General features: G+C 38.2%; 1 protein-coding gene across 1 annotated transcript in view; it reads left to right on the plus strand.

The window, feature by feature from the left end:
* The window catches only part of LOC121871230 (ADP-ribosylation factor-binding protein GGA2-like), a 32,426-nt gene extending 13,929 nt beyond the window's left edge, over positions 1 to 18,497 (plus strand). Inside the window, exons 6-11 of the mRNA XM_042373428.1 lie at positions 1,895 to 2,134; positions 3,712 to 3,927; positions 4,574 to 5,221; positions 16,524 to 16,687; positions 17,867 to 17,977; positions 18,293 to 18,497. Coding sequence (XP_042229362.1) covers positions 1,895 to 2,134; positions 3,712 to 3,927; positions 4,574 to 5,221; positions 16,524 to 16,687; positions 17,867 to 17,977; positions 18,293 to 18,382 — 1,469 coding nt within the window. The 3' untranslated portion in view covers positions 18,383 to 18,497. The remainder of the gene's footprint in view (positions 1 to 1,894; positions 2,135 to 3,711; positions 3,928 to 4,573; positions 5,222 to 16,523; positions 16,688 to 17,866; positions 17,978 to 18,292) is intronic.
* Positions 18,498 to 21,978: the final 3,481 nt, after the last annotated feature.

Raw genomic sequence — 21,978 nt, forward strand, 5'->3', positions numbered from 1 at the left:
TGCGTGGTGTGGGGTGGTAGGTTTGAGTAGGTAACAGCACCCAGCCTGGATGCGGTAGGGGGGTCAGGACCATGAGTCAGGTGAACTTTAGGTCAGGCGTCAGGTCGGGCAACGGTTTCTCTCTTCCTGGTTGGCTTGATCCTTGGGGTGTGGTGTTGTTTGCTTGTTTGATGGACGGGCTGCTCGATAGAAATATCTTGGTCTTCTGTTATGGGGTCTAGATTGAAGTTGACGATCTTCTTTTCCTCCTCTTTTTGCTGTCTTGGAACGTCCACTTGTGAGTGTCTAGGTCCTGTTCTTCGTGCCCTAGTTGCTCGTAGATATTGAGGAAGTCGGGGGAGGTGTTCGTCTGCCCCTAGGGTCTCGTGGTGTTCTTGTCTCTCGGTAACGTGTGTCTTTTCTTGGATCTTCTTTTCTTGTTTTTTCTTCTCTTCTTGTTTATTGGTCTCTTGTTTTTTCTTATCTTGGGCATGTACTGCAAGGAGGGCCTCCTTGTAGCTAAGTTTCTTGTTGAGTCGAACCTTGGCTATCCTGCATTCCTCCTTCCACGTGGGGCAGGTCCGGTCGGCAGAGGAGTGTGGGCCGCCACAGGCAGCTCATTTTTTCTCTATTGGGGCAGGCGGTGTAGTGGTGTCCGGGGGTACCGCACAGGGAGCATATGTCCTCCTGTGCCTCACACTTGTTGACAGTATGACCATAGTGCTGGCATTTGTAACAGCATTTGGGTCTGCAGTAGGGCTTGATTGGCACGGTTACCCACGCCAGTTGAGCCTCTTTGGGTAGAGTTTCGTGGTGTCCAACCAGGGCAGTGCTGTCGGACAGCTTCTTGACACAGCTGAGTTGTCCCTCAAGTAGTTGGTCCAGCTTTTTTGCATCCATGTGGGCAATTTCGGCATGGGAGATTACTCCCAGCTTCAAGTTGTCCCACATGTAGGCTATCGTATTAACTTGGATGCTGTTGACGTCGGAGAGCTCTGCGAGTTGTACAGGCTGACCATATTCGGTGAAGGTGATCTTGATGTCTTCATGCAGCTTCAGGCGTTTCACCTTGGTAATCCCCTTAATCCCTTCAGTTTCAAAGAACTTCTTGAGGATTAGGAGGTTTAATTTCTTGGGGCAGGTCTGCTTAACTGGGCGTATCCGAGACACCTTGGAGTCTTCGTAACCGGTCATGGTACTGTGTGTGATGTGTGATGAGGTGCTCATAGTTAATATAGTATCTGGCAACTCATTCTGAAAGATTACGTTGCTTGGCCTATTTTTGGGTCCCTGTATTATGAGGAAAAGGAATTTCTTCCCTTTGCTCATGAAAATAACAGAATTATGCAAGACAATGGGAAGTGTGTAAGATGAATGTGTTAAAATCTTCAACGCTGGAAGCAAGGTCCTCTTGAGGGTGTGTGCCTTGAAGCACTTTCTGCCTCCTCCCTTTTTCTAACTAGCTTTAAAACACTTCTCCTTGGTGGTGAGTTAGGAGATGATTGTCACTGCAGGTCTGGTTTATGACATTGTCAGATGAGGTGTGATGTGGAAAGTACAGAGACTGAGCTGAACAGTTTCATGGCTCATCACACTGAGCAACCCATGACCTCTATATAATCTCTCATTTTGAGTGATGGTTATCAAGGGTGGGTGAGTGATCTTCAGGTTACCACCAATTGCCATGACCCGGTGGTATACTGTATATTATCATGGTTTGCTCCTCTTTGTATGTGTTATAAAATGGGTTTCCAGAAGAAAACCTTCATTTTTATGCATATTAACTAAAATTTATTAAAAATAACTTGTCATAGAAAGCAGAATTATTTGTAAATTATATTTAACTGTCCTGCTGAGATACTATTTTGATGAATGTTCAGTATTATATGATATTTCTTCTGGCTGATCACACCAGGTGACCTCCTTAAGGCCAATGATGAGCTGTCAAGAGTGATGGGACGGTACAAGCTGATTATCGAAGGAACCAAAGTAGAAAACCAAAGTGGTGAAATAGAGAATCAACATCAAATGGATGCAGGTGGGGGAGTGGTGACTCAGAAGGATGGTGAAATTCTTCTTGATCTATCAACACCAGAGGATGTACCCAGTAACCAGAGCACAGCAAGTCTGGTCAACCAGGATCTTCAAGACATTGGTAATGTATAGGATGTGTCATAGATCATGTACCATAGGAAAATTTAAGTTCATCTCTTGTAATCTTTTTTCTGGGGAGGGAATTAGTATAACGAATCGGCAAAGAGTACCGGGGTACAGCGAAATTAATACTAAAGGAAAACTTAATTTTAATAATTGTGTACAGAAAGTCAGAGGCTGCACACCAGTCAGTTGCAAAAGAATTTAATCGACAACACCCAAATGGCTAGGTGGAAAATGATCATAAAGTATTGATGATGATGGTGTTAATTTAAGAAACTTAATTTACCTCATGAACCATCACATAATTTAAGATATGTTCCTACAGGGAAAAACTTGGTTCCTTGGCATGATAAATATGGTAAAAAATACACCAAACATTTTCATCATATATTACTGTAATATTATTTTATAATGTTCGTTAACTGAGGGACCACTGTACTGTAATACCAAGTGATCACCAGTTGTCTGTCTCCTGTTTCAAATTGCTTTATCACTTCTGACATCATCTAAAGCTATTGTTTTTCATTCTCATTTGGCATTTACTCTTTCAGTTCCATTTGAAGGTCTTTTTCCAGACATTTTCTCTAGTGTAAACAAAGCATTAATCTCCTCATTACGGGACACAACTTTTAGTGTTTTATTTGGCTAAGACCAGATGATTTTATTCTGCATAGAGAGATCCCTCTTAGTCAACAGGTCAGTAAACTATCTGCACTAACCCCTTCACTACAGGACACAACTTTCAGTGTTTCATTTGGGTAACGCCAGACGATTTTATTCAGCACAGAGAGACCCCTTGTAGCCAAGATGTTAAACATCTTCAAGCAGATCCTACAGTGTGTGTAGTATGAAGTGAGTTCTTGGCATATTTCGTTATTGGAAATGCGCTTTGTTAGTCTTTTTTTTCGAATTTATTAAAATATTTTGAGATTACACAATTTTGTTTTATCTTATTTATATACCTAATGGCCACCCACTGGAGGTGGCATGCTGAGAGGAGGCCAGTGGCCTGTGTAGGATTCCTTCATTGTTCTTGGTAATTTTTTAAAAGGCTATTTTGAAGCCCAGAACTGATCTTGATTCCACAGCTTGGCTTGGTAGACTGTCCTAAAGGTCTACCTCTCTGTATGAAGTTTTTCCTTATGTTCCTTCTGCATGATAACTTGATGAACTTGTACAGTACTTATATCCCCTCGTGTTGGTGGTGCGGGACATCACAAAGAAATGGCTTGAAGATGTGAACCTGGGCCATTTGTTTGTGATGTCACACACCACTAATATGAGGAGATATAACTACAAGCTTGCCATGTTATCATGCAGATTGCACATAAGGAAATACTTTTTCATACAGAAAGTGGTAGACCTATGGAACAGTCTACCAGCCCAAACTGTGGAATCAACACCAGTTCTGGGCTTCAAATTAGCCCTCGACAGATTATAAAAAAATGGATTTATGTAGCAGAGTGAAAGTGGTTTGTTTACCTCTTAGTATATTTTTTTTATATAAAATGTTCTATTTCACAGTAGAATTTATGCTAAGTAGAAGTCACTATATGCATTATTTCTTTTAAGCAGGTCTAGATGGTTTGAACCTGGGTCACACAAACCCAGCTCCTGTTGGTGCACCTGCTACTGACAACAGTGCTTCATTACTAGATGATCTTGGAGGCATTTTCTCTGGCTCAGCTGTGGCATCAGCTACAGCACCAAACTTGCAACTTGGTCCACCTCTACACACAGCAATGGCACCAACACTTGTACCCCAGACATCTCCTGGTACTTCACTTGACAGTAAGTTTGGATAATTTATTAAAAAAAAAATGTGCTGTACTATTTTGGAAATATGTTTCATAATTTGGAGGGTGTATTCCTGAGACATACATAAGGATAAATGACTCCACATGACCATAGAGTCAATACCCTATAGTTATGGAGTTACAGTACAGTACAACATATATTACATGGGTAATAAATTATTATAGGTGTTGGCTCAGTGTTTCATTCTGTTCACTTTGTGTTCAATCTCGTCCAGTTTCTTGTAAGTATAAATATGAAATTATTACTGCACTGTACTGCATGTGTATAATTTACAGTAGTATGTTTATTATTGGCTTGTAATCATTGTGTATACAAAATATAGTCATTAGAAACATGTTTTTTAACATATTGTGGCAGTATCTTGACTTTTGTAATAGGAACCTATGGGAACATGTGCTTTGATTTATAAAAAGTCAGAAGCTTTTTTGGGAGTTATCCCTTTTCCAGTTGGTCCTATGCAACAATTAGGTTACATGATACACTACTGCAACAGTTTATGTCAGTATTACTGGTAGTTGAAACAGTTACCTTAATATATATTTTTTTAACTCTTAGAGTATTCTGATAGACTATTAGTTTTTCCATTACTCAGAATTAAACTAGAGATTTTGAATTTCAGGTAATCGAGCAGATGCACAGTCCAAGGAGCGAACTGATCCTCTAGATGAATTAGCAGCCTTGGGTACATCACTGATTAAGCAGAATTTACCAGCCAATGCTCAAGTTCAGGTCCAGTTTAAACCTGCAGAAAAACTAAGTATGAACCAGTTGAAACAGCAGCAACAGAGTGTAAATATTGCAGCATCTTCTGTGAATGTTTCTGCAAGTTTACTGCCCACCAAAAATACTTCATCAGGATCATTGAACACTCCCCAATTTCCTGCTGGTGTCTCCTTAGCTACTGGTGCTGGCAGCAATAGTATCAGTAGGGACTCTGTGGACTCCTTGCTGAATATAGACTTGTTAAGTGGAGATATTGGTGTTGGTATAATACCTGATGAAACAAAAATTAGTATCACCACTACTATAGACAAAGTAAAGCCTCTAGATGACAGTAATCTCTTAGATAGTCATGATGATAGTTTATTAGAAGCACCTTCTCCTAACACCAGTGTGGAAATAACAAATACTAAAAAGCAGTCTCAAGAAAATAAAAAAAATGTTTGTGAAGACTCTGAAAGAAGAACAAATTCTATCTCAAATGCCCAGTTTATGGAAGTGAAGCCCATGACTGATATTAAAGTTACCTTAGAAAGTATAAAACCAGGTAAGAATAATATTTTTGAGGTATTATTAGTACCGGTACGGTGGTCTATAGAATTAATATTTTCTTCATTTCTGGTTTATCTTTTATTTGCTCCCTGTGAAAACCTTTTATATTAATCAGAGTTGTTTTAGTCATTTTTTACTGACTGATAAATCTGATGCACTATTTTCTATTTTATTGTCTGATATTTCAATAAGTATTTCTTTGCATACCATTAATATTTGTTTTAGGAAGCACAATGCCACAATGTAGCTACTGCATTTTATTTTTTATATCTTTAATAACAACACGTGCATCCTGCCACCCAGTGCGTGTAATAAATCGTGCATTAGGTTAAAAAAAACCTCGGTTCCCAGTCAAACTTCTTGTTACTTACACGTCTTTTACTTGGCACTGTGTTTTTGACATCCAAGTGTTTCATTTCCATTATTTTTTTATTTTTTATTTAAGGACATTGAATACCACAGTCCAAAGTGATTGTACTGTATTATGTTAAAGGTAACTATTTTCATATTACAGAAGCTTTATTGTTGAATGACCTATTAGGTATTTAGCTTCTGGGCAAACAAAGAGGATTTTCTGGTTCCTTAGAGGTACTCTGGAACAGGATATCAGGAGTATGAACATTCTTAGGACAAGATGAGGTTTGCTTGTAATATTTCCGACTAAAGGTTATTCCTTCCTTATTTGTTCTCATTTGTAAAGCACAGAGGAATCCTTTAGAGCAGTGGTTCTTAACCTTTTTTGAGTCACGGACCTCTTTGAGAATCTAGTGAAAGCTATGGACCCCCTCCTTAGAAAAATGCACATAAGCACATAAACACAACTTTGCATGCAATGAATATACTTTATTTTATTGAAAATTCATTGCCTTATACAGTGTATGACATACACAAAGTATGAATAAAGTAAACATTCTAGAAGTCAAAACCTGACGACGATGACGATTGTATGTTACCTGACCGTGTACAGTAGCATCCCATGCCACCCTACAGATTTACTGGTTTTCTTCAGTAACCAAAAATACATACATAACATCTGGTATATATTGACAAAAATAGAACAACTTAATATAAAAATATAGTGAATATAAATGTTAAATTTGTATCTGGCCTTCACGGATCCCCTGAACCCCATCCATGACCCCTCGGGGGTCCATGGACCTCAGGTTAAGAACCCCTGCTTTAGAGTATCTAACAGCTGTTTAAATTCAGTTGCATGATTCAATGTAACAAAGAAGATTTCAGCCGATTTCCCATTAGTACGAGTTAGCTTCAACCAACTGTGTTATGTCTATTATCAACTAGCTCCAGGCTGTCCTTTCCCAGGCAATACACTTACAAGGGATTCATAATAGGGGTTACACTCTCTGACTTATTGTCATCATTGTGTTATGTTCAGTTCTTGCTGCATAGCCTTATGGTATACTGTACTGTACTGTACTGTACTGCAATATGCTCGTTGTCCCCTTGGCTTTGACCAGCACATGACTCTTCTGTTTTACAGAGGATTAAAATTTGCAAAGTTCTACATTTTGGATAACCATGATCTTTACCCAATACATGTAGATGATGTAGATTGAGTCACTTTCGGCCCCATGAGGTATGGTGAGCATATACTGTAGTTGTTAGACTGTAATTTGAATTATTGTTCTAGCTACAGTAGTTGTATATTGCAGGGATATCAGGAAGTGTGTGAATCTGGGTTTGCTCAGCTAGTATGGACAATAAAAGTGAGTGGGAAGTGAAGTTCCCTGTACTGTATTCGTATAATATATCAATACTGGCATGTGGTGCCAAAGCCTTAGAAAGTTTTGAAGTCAAAACCAAGCCAAAAAAGCATGGCTTACAGATTCTTCAACCCCGTGTCTGTGGACCTAACAACCGTAGCGGTCGTAACTGTCAGGATTAACACTAACACTGAATGTTGACCATAGACCACAGGGCTGTACCTTTCAGTCAGAATAATTTTAAACTGCAAAACTTATATATTATATATACAGTGGGGTCTGCTATAACGAATCTAATTGGTTCTAGAACCTTGTTCGTTATATAAAATTGTAAAAATTGTAAAAAAGTGCATAAATATGCATCTAAACCCCTGAAATAAAGAATATCATTAATACTTGTAATAAAAAACACAATAAATTAGTAAAAAAAAAAAAAAAAAAAATCGTTGTAGGAGTTTCGTTCGTTATAGCATTCTCAATTTTATAGGTAAAACCGTTCGTTATAGGAATATTCGTAGTAGAATCCATTCGTTATAGCATACCCCCACTATATATAATTATATATATATTATATATACAGTGACCCCTCGTTTAACGAACACCTCGGTTAACGTAATTTCGATTAACGAACTGCCTTCCATAAGGATCTTCAATTCGTTTAACGAAAAAAATTTCGCTTAACGAACTTCTTACGAACCGACCTCAACATGTTTTCGCTTGCACTGACCGGGCAACCAGCTTTAGTATCAGTCCGCCAATACATTAATCGGTTCTAGGGCTTAAATTCCTTACTATTTTTGTAAATATCAAGAAGTTTATACTATTCAATAATTTTAAAAGTTTAATATTCAATTTTTTAGTCATTTTAACAATTATTGAACAAAATTGAAGGTAAAGTGACTAGTTTAATGCGCGGCATCCAGCCTCTTAACACAGCAAACAGGCGTCAGTCTCTCTCTGTTTTCACTGGAGGTAACATCTTGCTTGAGACTCTCTTCAACTAAACGCTTTTTTTCTGTGTTTCCAAGCAAATTATTGGTCATTTTGAAAATTATTTTACATATTGACAATATATAGTGCAGTGCAGTGTTATTTTAAAGAAAATATTCTTTATTTACAGCTAGTTTAACTTTGAAAAATACGTGTTGCCATTGTTTGAATCCAGCATGGGGCCTAAGAGATCAAGAAAAGTGATTTCAATCCAAATGAAGCAGGAAATAATAAAAAAACACGAACTGAGAGGTTACTTATCATCTGGATTAGGGAAAAACAGATGAAAGGTGATTCAGTTTCTGGTGATTTCATTTGTGAAAGAGCCAGGGAGATTTATGAACATTTAAAGACAGATCAACCTAGTTCTTCAGGAACAGAATTTGAAGATTTTCGGGCTAGCAAAGGCTGGTTCGAAAAATTTAAGAAAAGAAGTGACATTTTAAGTGTTGTTAGGCATGGTGAAGCTGCTAGTGCTGATAAAGAAGGGGCAGCAAAGTTTTTAATTGAATTTAAAAAACTGATGGAAGAAGAAAATTATCTTCCACAGCAAGTGTTCAATGTTGACGAAACTGGGCTGTTCTGGAAAAAGATGCCCAAAAGAACATTCATCACCAAGGATGAAGCCTCTTTACCTGGGCATAAACCCATGAAAGACCGTCTCACTCTATTGCTTGGTGCCAATGCTTCAGGGGATTTCCGACTGAAGCCTATGCTTGTCTACCACTCTGAAAACCCCAGGGTGTTCAAGCAACAGAAAGTGGTAAGAACAATGCTTGGAGTTTATTGGAAGTCCAACCGTAAGGCATGGGTGACAAGACAGTTCTTTAATGAATGGGCTATTGATGTGTTTTGCCCCTCTGTCAAGAGCTACCTAACCACCAATAAACTTCCTTTAAAGGCTCTTCTCCTCATGGATAATGCTCCTGGTCATGACCCTGACCTTGCCAGAAATTTGGAGTATAAATTTGACTTTGTGAAAGTGTTGTTTTTGCCTCCAAACACTACATCACTCATACAGCCAATGGACCAGAATGTGATCAGCAACTTCAAGAAGTTGTACATGAAGAAAATGTTTAGGAGGTGTCATCAGGCAACTTCCATTGATCCTGAACTAACACTGAAACAGTTCTGGAAGACACAATTCAACGTCCTGGAGGCTGTAAAATTGATTGTGTCATCATGGCAAGAAGTCTCCAATAGAACCCTCAATTCTTCATGGAAAGCACTGTGGCCATCAGTAGTCCATGATTTTGAGGGATTTGAGGATGACACAGAGTTGGACCAGGAGATTGTGTCCATTGGTCAGTCATTGGGTCTTGAAGTGGAGGAGAAGGATGTGGAAGAGCTTGTGATGTCTCATGAGGAGGAACTTACTCCTAATGACTTGAAGGAACTGGATGAGATGTTACGGGTAGAGGCTGACAGTGGTGAGGAGGAAATTGAAAGTGATGACCATATGTCAGCTAAACAGTTGAAAGATGTGATTTACCACTGGGAGAAGTTCAGGGAACTGGCTTCAAAGCACCCAGAAGTGGAAAAAACTGAACTAACTTTGTGTCATGTTGAGGACTCAGTGGTCTCCTTCTTTAAACATAAGTTAATGGTGAGGAGGACAGATGCCCCACAGACCACAATTGACACTTTCTTCAGTAAAAGGCAGAGGGAACAAGATGCTAGCCCTCAGCCTTCCACTTCAAGAAGGAGAGAGGATGTTCATGGTGGAGAATCTGTCAGTCCAGAGGTTCCTGACATTTTCATGGAAGGTGACTCACCTTCCAAGAAGCAGTAAAATGCTTCTCCTCCACCTCCACTTCCTTCTCTTCTCCCTTCTCCTCCTGCACCTCCCACTTCAAATGCACATCATCACCATCATCCAGGAGCCTTCTACATACACACCTCAAAGTAAGTAAATTTTTCCGCCATTTTTGTTGAAGTTAGGAAATTTTCGGTGAGCTGGAACCAATTACCCAAAAACCCATTGAAACAATGGTTTCGGTTAACGAACGTTTCGGTTAACGAACGACCTTCTGGAACGGATTGAGTTCGTTAACCGAGGGGCCACTGTATATATATATACATTATATTATATATACAGTTTTACCCCGCTTAACGCGCTTTCACTTAACGCGTTTTCGCATATACGCGGTGCCTTGCCAAAGCTGAACTTTCACTTAACGCGGGTTTTTCCACAGCTACGCGGTGAGTGTCCGGCTCGGATGCTATTTTTAGATTTTGACCACGCGCCACGCGCCACCCACCCGCCCGCCTGCCTGCCTGCCTCTCCCTCCTCCTCCCTCCGCTTGGGTAAGCGGCGCGGTAAGGTTGCGCAGTGTGTGTCTTTGTTGCGTTATCACTGACGTCATATGACGTCTCGGACTGTGATTGGCCATGCAGCCCTACCCCCCTCTGCTGCTAGCTGTAATTGGCTTAAAGTATTATGACGTGACTACCCCGGGGAGGGAGGGAGGGAGGAGAGACGACGCTTGACCTAGCCGCGGCAGTTTCATCCCTCAAGGCCACGCCGGGTTAACGCGCATCCATTGTTCCGTAAAATGGCTTCCGCCGGACCACCACCCCCAGAGAGAAACCTTTCCTTACCTGGACCCAGCGGCACTAAACCAAAGAAGACACGACGTTCATTAAGCTACGAGCTGAAGTACCAAATTGTTCAAGATTTGGAGAAAGGAAGACGCCAAGTTGATCTCGCGCGCCAGCATGGCGTCAACGAATCTACGATTCGTACAATAAAGAAGGATGCAGCCAAGATAAAGGAGCACATGAAGATCACAAAGTCTGCAGGTGCTTCATCTATCAGGTATTGCCAGAACAGGGTGCTGGCAAAAGTGGAAACTTTGCTGGTGAGTTATTTGGTGCGTCAGGCGCGACGCAACATGGCGGTGGACACGCGCTCAGTGCAGGAGTACGCACGTGAGCTATACGCAGCAGTGACACGTAAACTGGGAATTGCAGAGCCCAAACCCTTCAATGCTTCCCATGGTTGGCTGCATAGGTTTAAGAGGAGGAACAAGGTCACCAACATCAGCATTGTTGGTGAGGAAGCGAGTGCTGACCGTGCGGCGGCTAGAGATTTTCCTCCGTTTTTACGTGAGATTATGGAGGAAGGACAGTACAGTGACGACCAGGTGTTTAACATGGACGAATCTGGTCTTTTCTGGAAAAAGTTACCTTCCAAGACCTTCGTTGTCCAGTCTGCGAGCAAGGTAAGGGGCCGGAAGATGCAGAAGGAACGCATCACCGTCCTGTTTACCACCAATGCCTCCGGTACCTGTAAACCAAAGTTATCGGTGATTCACAAAGCCCGCAAGCCGCACGCCTACAAGAATATGGACATGAACAAGCTTAATGTCCACTGGCTAACCGCACGTAAGGCGTGGATGTCCTCTTCTCTGTCCCTCTTCTGGTTTGACAACTGTTTTGTTCCTGACGTGCAGAAATTCTGCGAGCAACAGAATGTTCCTTTCAATATTTTGTTGCTCCTTGACAACGCACCTGGACACTCGCCCCTACTTATGGATCGTCACCCCAACGTAAAAGTGGTCTTCCTTCCTCCCAACACTACGTCATTAATCCAGCCCATGGACCAGGAGTTAATCTGCAATGTTAAAGCTGCATACTCGGCAAAGAAATTCAAGCTCCTGAACGACTCTACCAACACCAAGGATGAGTTGCGTAAGCTGGGTGACACCGACAGCGAGAGTAAAAGCGACGAGGACAAGGAACAAGAGGCGGCGACTCAAGAACTTCTCGTCAAACAATTTTGGAAGAAGTTTAACGTCAAACAAGCTGTAGACTTCTTGGTGGAGGCATGGGATCTGCTGACTATTGCTACGATTCGTCACGCATGGAGACATGTGTTGCATGGCATACCAGGTGAGAGGAGGAGTGAACCTGTGACTGGTCAGGTTCAGACTGTTGCAGTAGCAGTGGACCTTGCCAGAGAAGCTGCGCTCAGTATTACAGCTGAAGGCTTCTCCGAGACCACCAACGAAGACATCATGGAGGTGATCAGAGATCCTGAAGTGACTGCCGACGAGATGTTGGAAGAAGAACCCGCCAGTGAAGAGGAGGAAGAAGGTGCGTCATTCTCCGAAGAACCTAGTTTAAGTCATAGTGATATTAAGTGTCTCATAGAGTTAACAGAAAAAATTAAGTCCATCGTTTCCAGCGACACTGACGATGAACGCCATGACGTCTTCCATACCCGACTGGTGCAGGCTATGGAGCCGTACATCACGGTGTATCATGACAACATCAAAGCCAGCCGTCAGCAAAGCATAACCGAGTTCTTCGCCCGCAACCCACCACAGCCAGCCCAAGCCAGTGATAGTGAAGTTGATTTTGAGGGATTTGTCAGGGAAGCCATAACAACTGTAAGTGACAGTGATATTGATTCACCTAGTAATGGTGATTCACCTAGTAATGGTGATTCACCTGAGGGGCAGTAATCTGCCCTCTGCCTCGGAACCAGCCTCCATCCCCGTATGCCGACCCATCTCTTCTACTACCGTGAGTGTTCCTCAAAATTTTTCGTTTTTTAACCTATTCTTTATTTTTCCTATGTTAACCTTTATCTTTCCTAACCTAACCTCTTCTATATTACTTGTTTTTCATGCCACCATAAAGTTAAGATAGAATTTTTACTACAACATAGTTATTTGTCGTCAAAAAGTGGAGTTTGGGGTCGGGCTGGGTTCTATTGGAATTAATCCCATATGTTCTGTTATTCACTTAACGCGGTTTTCACTTAACGCGGGACCCTCTGGGTTCAATTGACCGCGTTAAGTGGGGTACAACTATATATATATATATATATATATATATATATATATATATATATATATATATATATATATATATATATATATATATATATATATATATATGAATATGAACAACAGAACATATGATTAATTCTAACAGAAACGTCTATTTCTATAAACCAATTTTTAAAATATTCATGTTGTAGTAAAATAACATCTTAATTTTATGATGGTACATGCACACAATTAATACTTAAGAGAAATAGAGAAATACAGTCGCCAAGTTAATGTCCATTCAAATAATGGACTCAACTCCCTCCCCCTCTCTCACACTACACTGCCGGCTCTTCCCTCTCAGAGAAATTTTTGGGGGAAAACCACTAAATTTTAATAAATAATACCTCAAACTAAAGTTAGGATAATACAATTGACATTGCTGGATTCCTTGTAAGACCAGGAATATTTTGAATATAAATGTCATATATTTTGCACAAAAGATAACATAGTTACCTAGAGAAAAAATTTTATCTAAAATTTGTATGTTTAATGCAAAATATATGATGTTTATATTCAAAATGATCACCAAATTATAAGAATTCCAGCAATGTAAATTATATTCTGACCGGGTAATTTGTATGAATTTTATGAGCTAAAACAAATATCTTCAGTTAATAAAAAAAAAAATAATCTTCACGACACTATCTGTCAATCAAAGTACCCCACCTTGCCTCCCCCCCTCTTCCAACCGCGCGGTCAGTCCCAACCCTCCCCCCCACCCCCACCAATCCTCCCTTCCAGGGTTTTTAACATTTAGTATTAAATAATACCTCAGATTAAAGTTAGGATAATATAATTGACATTGCTGGATTCCTTGTAAGACCAGGAATATTTTGAATATAAATGTCATATATTTTGCACAAAAGATAACATAGTTAATTTGAGAAAAAATTTTATCTAAAATTTGTATGTCTAATGCAAAATATATGATGTTTATATTCAAAATGATCATCAAATTATAAGAATTCCAGCAATGTAAATTATATTCAGACCGGGTAATTTGTATGAATTTTATGAGCTAAAACAAATATCTTCAGTTAATAAAAAAAAAAAAAAAATTCTTCACGGGGTAACAGATGGTCGGTCGGTCCCTCCCTCCCCCCACCCCCCACCAACCGTCCCAAGGAGATGTGTGGGATAACCACTAAATTTTAATAAATAATACCTCAAACTAAAGTTAGGATAATATAATTGACATTGCTGGATTCCTTGTAAGACCAGGAATATTTTGAATATAAATGTCATATATTTTGCACAAAAGATAACATAGTTACTCAGAAAAATTTTTATCTAAAATTTGTATGTCTAATGCAAAATATATGATGTTTATATTCAAAATGATCACCAAATTATAAGAATTCCAGCAATTGAAATTATATTCTGGCCGGGTAATTTGTATGAATTTTATGAGCTAAAACAGGCAGTCAGGCAGGGTGGCGGGTGGGGCAAATCTAAAAATAGCGTCTCGAGCCGGACACTCACCGCGTATATGTGGAAAAAATCCATGTTAAGTGAAAGTTCAGCTGAGGCATCACGTATGATGATAAAACGCTAAGTGAAAACGCTATAGGTATATATATATATATATATATATATATATATATATATATATATATATATATATATATATATATATATATATATATATATATATATATATATATATATATATATATATATATATATATATATATATATATATATACAGTATATATATATATATATATATATATATATATATATATATATTTTTTTTTTTTTTTGGGAGGTTTAATTTCTTCAGAATTTCATGAATTGTAAGGGGGATTATCCCTTCCATCTCAAAGATCTACACTATGGTTTTGGTGCAACTTGGAATATCATAGTTATGTATTCTCATCAACATGTAAGGTAATACAGTGATCCCTCGGTTAACGAACGCCTCGGTTAACGAAATTTCGGTTAACGAATTACCTTCCATAAGAATCTTCAATTCGGTTAACGAACAAAAATTCTGTTAACGAAATTCTTACGAAAACATATCAATATGTTTTAGCTTGCTCACCAGCTGGAGTATTAGTCCGTCAATACAGTAATCGGTTTTAGGGCTTAAATTCGTTACCATTTGAGTAAATATCAAGAAGGTTGTACTATTCAATAATTTTCCAAGTCTTATATTAAAATTTTTAGTCATTTTAACAATTATTTAACATAATTGAAGTACAGGGAACTAGTTTTTTGCACGCCAAACAGCCACTCGACTCACCCAGAATGTCGTCAGTTTGTGTCTCTGCTCAGTGGAGGTAGCATCTTGCTTGAGACTCTTGATCATAAACTGTTTTTACATTTTTCAGGTATAATTATTGGTCATTCTGAAATTTATTTTACATATTGACAATATATAGTGCAGTGCAGTGTTGATTTAAAATTGTATGGGTGAAATGGCGGCATGAAGCATGGGGTGACATCTCTTCCACCCCCACTGCCTTCTCTTCTCCTTTCTCCTCCACCCCCATTCTAATTCCCATCATCATCAACCAGGAGCCTTATACATGCACACCTGAAAGTAAGTGTACTTTACTGCATTTATTTTTAGTTTGTATGTACTGTAATTTTTGGTGAGCTGGAACCAATTACCCAAAATCCCATTGAAACAATGGTTTCGGTTAACGAACGACCTTCTGGAACGAATTGTATTCGTTAACTGAAGGACCAGTACATTATACTGTTTAAGTAATGGTATTAAAGTTTCGTGTGGCCTTGGAAAGCCTTGGCTTCGATTTTATGACTTAATTGGCTGGTTTTGGCTTTATTACTTTACAATGGCTTACGACTTTGAAGCAGGAGGCTTGGCATCGGCTTTATGACTTAATTGGCTGGCTTTGGCTTTGAAGCTGTAGGCTTGGCTTCAACCCCAAGTCTGATTGGTAAAGGTATTGTATAATTCAGAAGTAGATATTATAAAGGAGAGGGAAAACTAAGGAAATGGAGGGATGGGTTGAAGACAGCAGAAGTGAGGGTGATGGACATCTAGGAAGCTGCAATGTTTGTGTACATGAGTGGAGAGCTTAGAGTCAAATGATTTTGAGGAAAGTAGCTACATAGTTACTGTTAACTTATTAGGTGGTGTGAAACAGCAGTAGTAAATCACACCGCACACACATTCTAGGTTTGCTCTGTTTTCTATGTGATTACCTACATTCTGCAAGAGGATATATGATATGGTTACCGTAATGCAGATACTTTAGTTGAAATATTGTAGTGTCTGGCATGAAGGAAGGTAATGACAGTGATTGATCTTACATGTTCATATGCAGCACACACAAGCATAATTTGTTAGTGATAATCAGTAGTATTCATTCTCCTACCGTAAAGGAGTGAAAGAGTTACCAGTGACTTATAATGGTAATAAACAAGCCTGGATCACTCTGGAACTGGCCACTTAGTGTGTTTGATGATCATTACCCAACGAAGGCTTGGCAACAATGTTGTAAGATTAAGACTGCTGGAGAATTGAGAGGCTGATATCTATAATCCAAAACTATTCACAATTTAAATACTGCTCAATCCTGAGGAATTCAGACTGTGGGTATATTTGCTCGTTGTCCCACCCATCTGACATTATAGTGGTAAGATAAGAGTTAAAAAAAGATGAGTTGTATGATATTACTCTGTTAATATTTATATAGCGTTTATTTATATATTGAAGAGAAGCTTACAGGGTAGTTCAATACATGATAAAATAATTTCCTTTCTTCTGCAGGGAGACAAGGATCGGTCATTGTTATGGACAGCAACGATGTTAGTGTTACACTTCACTTTACGGAAAATCAGCCCCGGGATGATGTTTCTGTTGTGGTCGTCTCGACGGTATCTCGCAATTTACAACCCATATCTAATTATGTTCTGCAAGCTGTTGTTCCTAAGGTAACTCACTTAACATTAGTGTATTGTAATAAGTACTGTACTGTCTCTCATCCTCTTACTACCTATAAAGAGAGTCTTCTGCCTATTAGATACAGGGGTGCTACACCACCCTCAACACTGCCACCTTCTGTGGTACGCCCTCAAAGTGACAGTGAGTCTGAAGATTGTTGGGCAATATGGAATTGCAGTATTCAATATACATGTATTGTTCTATGTATTTCAATAGAAAAACTTTAAAACATCACCCTTTCTCACTAATTCCATCATTTCAGAACACTCTTTAACAAATAATAACTTGCCTTGAGTCTGAACAACTGCTTTGTGGATTGTAGTTGTTTAAACTTCAGGTGAGTGGTGGAGCAATAGAACTTGAAATGTTGTGAATTGTGCACAATCTATGTAGATGCTGCTGGCCAGTGCTGCCATTTATTGAGGGCATAGGAATTTTAGGTTTTCATCAACTTATCACTTGTCTTTGTTTGGTATGAAACTGTAAAAAGACATATTTAATTAAAATTTATTAAACTATTTAATGCTTATCAAAGAAATGAAACAATAAAAACATATTTAATCTTCTTATACTGAAGGGTTACATCCTGAAGTTCAAGAAGCCACAAGAAAAAAAAATCCAAACGAATTTCTTTTGAGACAAAAAATTTCGCGCCTCATTCAATTTGGCAGGCAGAAACCGGGTTCTAATGTTTGTATGAAACTGCGTCTAATTACATAACGGGGAATCAATATTTTTCCAGATACTTTAGATAAAACATGTTTTTAAACTTCTGTATAAAGATGCAGCTGAGCTGTTTAGAAATTTCTTCTTGAGTGTTGCCATTTCATGTCATAATTTTTTTAAGTGCCAGTTATGTAGCTTTATGTGTGGTCCAGTGCAAAGTTTCCTGTAGGTGTGAATGGTTATTCCAAGTAATAATGTAGTTTAATTTCCTTTGTCAATATTATACATTCTCAGATGAGAAAGAAGTTTTGCTGTTGAGTGCTAATAATTCCTTTGTTTCAAGCAAAAATATAGTACTGTACTACTGTATATGAGATAAAGTCCTGCACTCTGCATTTAATGTAATTATTTCACAAATATTGCAGTTTGTATCAGAAGATGGAAAAGAATTAATTATATTTTTGATAATGGTTGCCAAGAACAGTGCGATGCTTTTATTTCAGGGATGTAAGGTACGATTACAACCTCCCTCCTCAACTGACTTAGCAGCGTATAGCCCGTTCCTTCCTCCACCTGCCATTACACAAATTATGCTCATTGCTAATCCAAATAAAGTAAGTGTTGACTGGTCGGTCACATGACCTGTGTGCTACTGTGTCACTGAGTTGCATGCCCATAAAATGCTGTTGATGATAATGATAGTATGTTGATAAGGGATCAGACCCAGTTGATAAATATATTGTTAGGCTCTTCTACTTAATGTTGCTTTTTATACGAGTAGTCTTCTTTTTTTTTCCCGAATGTGGAATATACAGTTAAGAGTAGCTAAGTGCTTTAGTGATATTGATAGGATGTTGGTAACTTCAGGACTTTGGATATTCTTTGAAGGGTTCACATTGATCATCATTTTTTTTATTTTTTCCTTCCAGTTGAATGTGTCCCTGAAGGTCATGCTCAGCTACAGTTTGGAAGAAGATCCAGTTACAGAGATGGGAGAAGTGGCAAGTCTTCCTCTATAGGTGTTACTGTAAAAACTAGACTTTATTCTATATTCCCTAATAATGTGTGGACAGACACCCCACGCATGCCCAACCCTGTGGTAAACTGTAGCTCCAGTGGGGATGTAATTTTACCTGGGGGAATGGGGAACGATCTGATAGTCGATGGTGTTGGAGTTACCCCTTGAACAAATATAGTGAGATGAAATTACTAAGGATTAATAATAATTGTTTAAATTGAGAGTTACTTTACAATCTTTAGTGTGATGGGTCTCAGTGCTGAAGTGACTTTTATGATAATTTTGCTATTACTGTATTGAAGTTAATTTTGTGAGATTGCTATTTCTTACTTATCGGAGATATACTGTAGACTATAGATATAAAGTGATATTAATATTTAATCATATTTTGGATTATCGAGTTGTGTGGTCCACTGCAGATAATTATGAGTTGGTTAGTCACGAGATATAGTACCTTTGTAGATTTCTTTATATTTATGTGTTTCACAAAGATAACAGTTTAATGTATACTGCTTACAGCTTGAAGCTTTTAAATGGTACGAGAGTGAGTGTACAGAAGAGTATTAAGAGCTTTATTTGCTGGAAGGTAATTGACAGTAAACCCTCGTTAATACATGATTATGAAGCGTTTTGTATAAATAAAATATAGGACTTACATTTATTTCATTATTAAAATGGCATCTCCACAGCATCATGTTTCCGTACATACACTTCTTGTTGCTTAGCCAGAAAATCACTCTTCACTGCTTTATGTCCCTAGAATGCAAAATTCATACTGTACACAGTATAAGTATAATAACTATGGTAGGTTATATAATAAATGCCATAGACATCTATAACAAGCTGCCACCTTAAACACCAAATCTTCCCACACTTATATCTGAAAAAGCTTATATCTTCTTACTGACTGTCACATCACTTTCCTTTTCTTGGCAGAAGAAGCCGAGTCATCTTAGTGAATGCACTACAAACAGTAATAAGAAAGTGTAAAGTAGATCTCATAGGTATGCTGTGTGGGTATGCAGTGTGGGGTGGCATGGTAGGAATATCTGGTACCAATTTGAAAACTATCACCAGATCAGGAGAGCTACTGTATCCCTTCCCCTGAGGACATTTTTTGCTTCGCAACATAGACTTAAACAAATTTGTAAATTCATCTGCATTTAAAATTTTATTCAGATATTGTTGTGAATTTGATGGTTTTGAAGGAAGTCAGGCATCATCTTCCACTTTCCCTTGGCAACACTGGAGCCTTCCTCGTGGGAACAACAATTAGAGAATACATTTAAGCAGCCCTTGTTGTACTTCTACATTAAATGAATATAATTTCCTACAAATATATTCCAAATCCACTGTAGGTTAATATCTAAGAGCAGAAGTAATACATAATTTAATGTACAGCATCTTACAGCCCACATGCCCTATGTGAATCAGTAAAACTTTTCTCGTGTGAGCCATCTCCTGACCTCCAAAAATAGCATCGTGGGATAAATAAAGCCTTTCTCACTTAAGGGGAATATGAGATGTACTGTATTAGAATAATGCTGTTCACAGAATCAACTCTGGAATTTTTTAAGAATAAGAATGTTTTAGAAAAAGATCTTTTTCTGCTAAACTGTGTATTCATCGAATGTTTTATGCAACATCAGTGTGGTACACCCAGTAAAAAAAAGTACCGCACGGATTATGTGCGAAACAATGCGACACCATGCACGAGGGATAGTGGAATATGTTGTTGGTCCTGTGTTATGGTGGTAGCCCCGGTGTCCTCACATATCTGTTGCTAATGGCATATCCTGCCGTATATATAGTTGATCGTATAACTGAATATGAACACATCAGGTGATGTATGGATCATTACGGAAGTCAGCAGACCCTCCCCCCTCTGAGCGATACTTTTTTTTCTGTGTACCTCAATGTGTATGGTAGGCATTTGTGTTTAATTATTTATTTTAGTGTATCATACATTATAAGGGCTGTAATGCAGTATATAGGGAGTAAAGATTGTAGTACTGGCTGGTCTTGGTGGATCTTGAAATATATCCCTGAATTTTATTTACACTACGTATATGATGCCTTCACCACTTTGTAGTTACAGGTCCACTTATGAGATTCAACTCTGTTTAAAAGCGAGGGTTTACTGTATCAGTAATATTTTCTCATTAACTGATCCCTATTCCTATAAAGGGATATAATATGTATAAATATGAATATACTTGTATACATTATTTACTCTTTAATAGTCTTGTTTGTTTCAGTAGCAAAGGCTTGTTATAGTTGGCTGTCATCAAAGATTTCATCCTTATATCTTCATTTCATTAGTGTCATTTAGATTTTATTTTTATCTTACATCATGTTATGTGTAGTGGGAATATTACTTGTGTATATGATCTTTAAGTGTATGGCAATTTTTCAACACTTGGATAAAGCACTAACTGTTTGTTTTTTACAGTACATCCCATGTTTCTCTTGGACTGGCAGTCATTGGATGTGTCACTCACAGTAATTTTTAGTTTAATATTGGTCAGTGTTATTTTTATTGGGTAACTTCACCATTGAGGACAATATTAGACATAATTCAACCAACACAAACACATCCAGCTTGCAAGACATGATGGGGGTGAGTGGAAACTTTCAACCATTGGTCAGTGATTTGAATTTTTAATTAACCGGGTTTACAGGTATAAGCTGAACCACTGAGATATTGTAACCTCTACAAAACATAACTTACAAGAGGATAAAAAATAAATTTTCTCTTTTTCAAATAAGTGTTACAGCAACAGCAATATCATAATTCTTAATTCTCTTTATTATGACGGGAAATTATATATGTCGATCATTCTGTTCTTACACTGTTACCTATTAACATATTTATTAATTTGCAGGATGTAATAACACTATTGTAGAGAGAATGTTAACATGCTTCAGAGAGAATGTTAACATGCTTATGTGCAACATATGTGAACATCTTTTTGTAATGAAATTCAGTATTGAAATTAATGAGTTTTGTACGGAGAGTATTTTATTCAGTATTTAAAGCCGACTTGATCTGATTTTATCCATGGTGTAAGGTCAATATATGGATCAGTACGGTATTCATGTAGGTATGTGCTAGGGTAATTCATGTGTTGGCTAATGATTGCATTTTATGCTGTATGCCTTCAACTGCCTTATGTGTTTAGTTTTTCTCAACAAATGATATAGTGGCGATGCTATAGGGTCAATTGTACTTGACTCGGATGTGATATCTAGCAGGTGCTGGAGTAATGTCATATATGGTGTACAGGAGGAAGACTTATGTTTTGCTCCAAAAAAAAATGAAAACTGCCAATCCATTGTCTACTTTAAGTGGCATTCTGGACTTGAGGGACCTACTAGCCATTGGAATTACAGTCATCCCTTGAGTTACGGATGATCAAGTTATGGAAACTCACAGTAACGGAACCCCAAAAGTACAGAATGAGTTGAAATACAGAAGAAAAATTCACATAAATGAAAACTCTTTCAGAATACAGTATAAAAATTAATGGGGGAAAATTCTGAAATCATACCATCCTCCAATATTTTACTAAACACAAGATTTAAAGACATTCGGCC

The sequence above is a fragment of the Homarus americanus genome, unplaced genomic scaffold, assembly GCF_018991925.1.
Source record: "Homarus americanus isolate GMGI-L3 unplaced genomic scaffold, GMGI_Hamer_2.0 scaffold40565, whole genome shotgun sequence".
Classification (NCBI taxonomy): Eukaryota; Metazoa; Arthropoda; class Malacostraca; order Decapoda; family Nephropidae; genus Homarus; species Homarus americanus.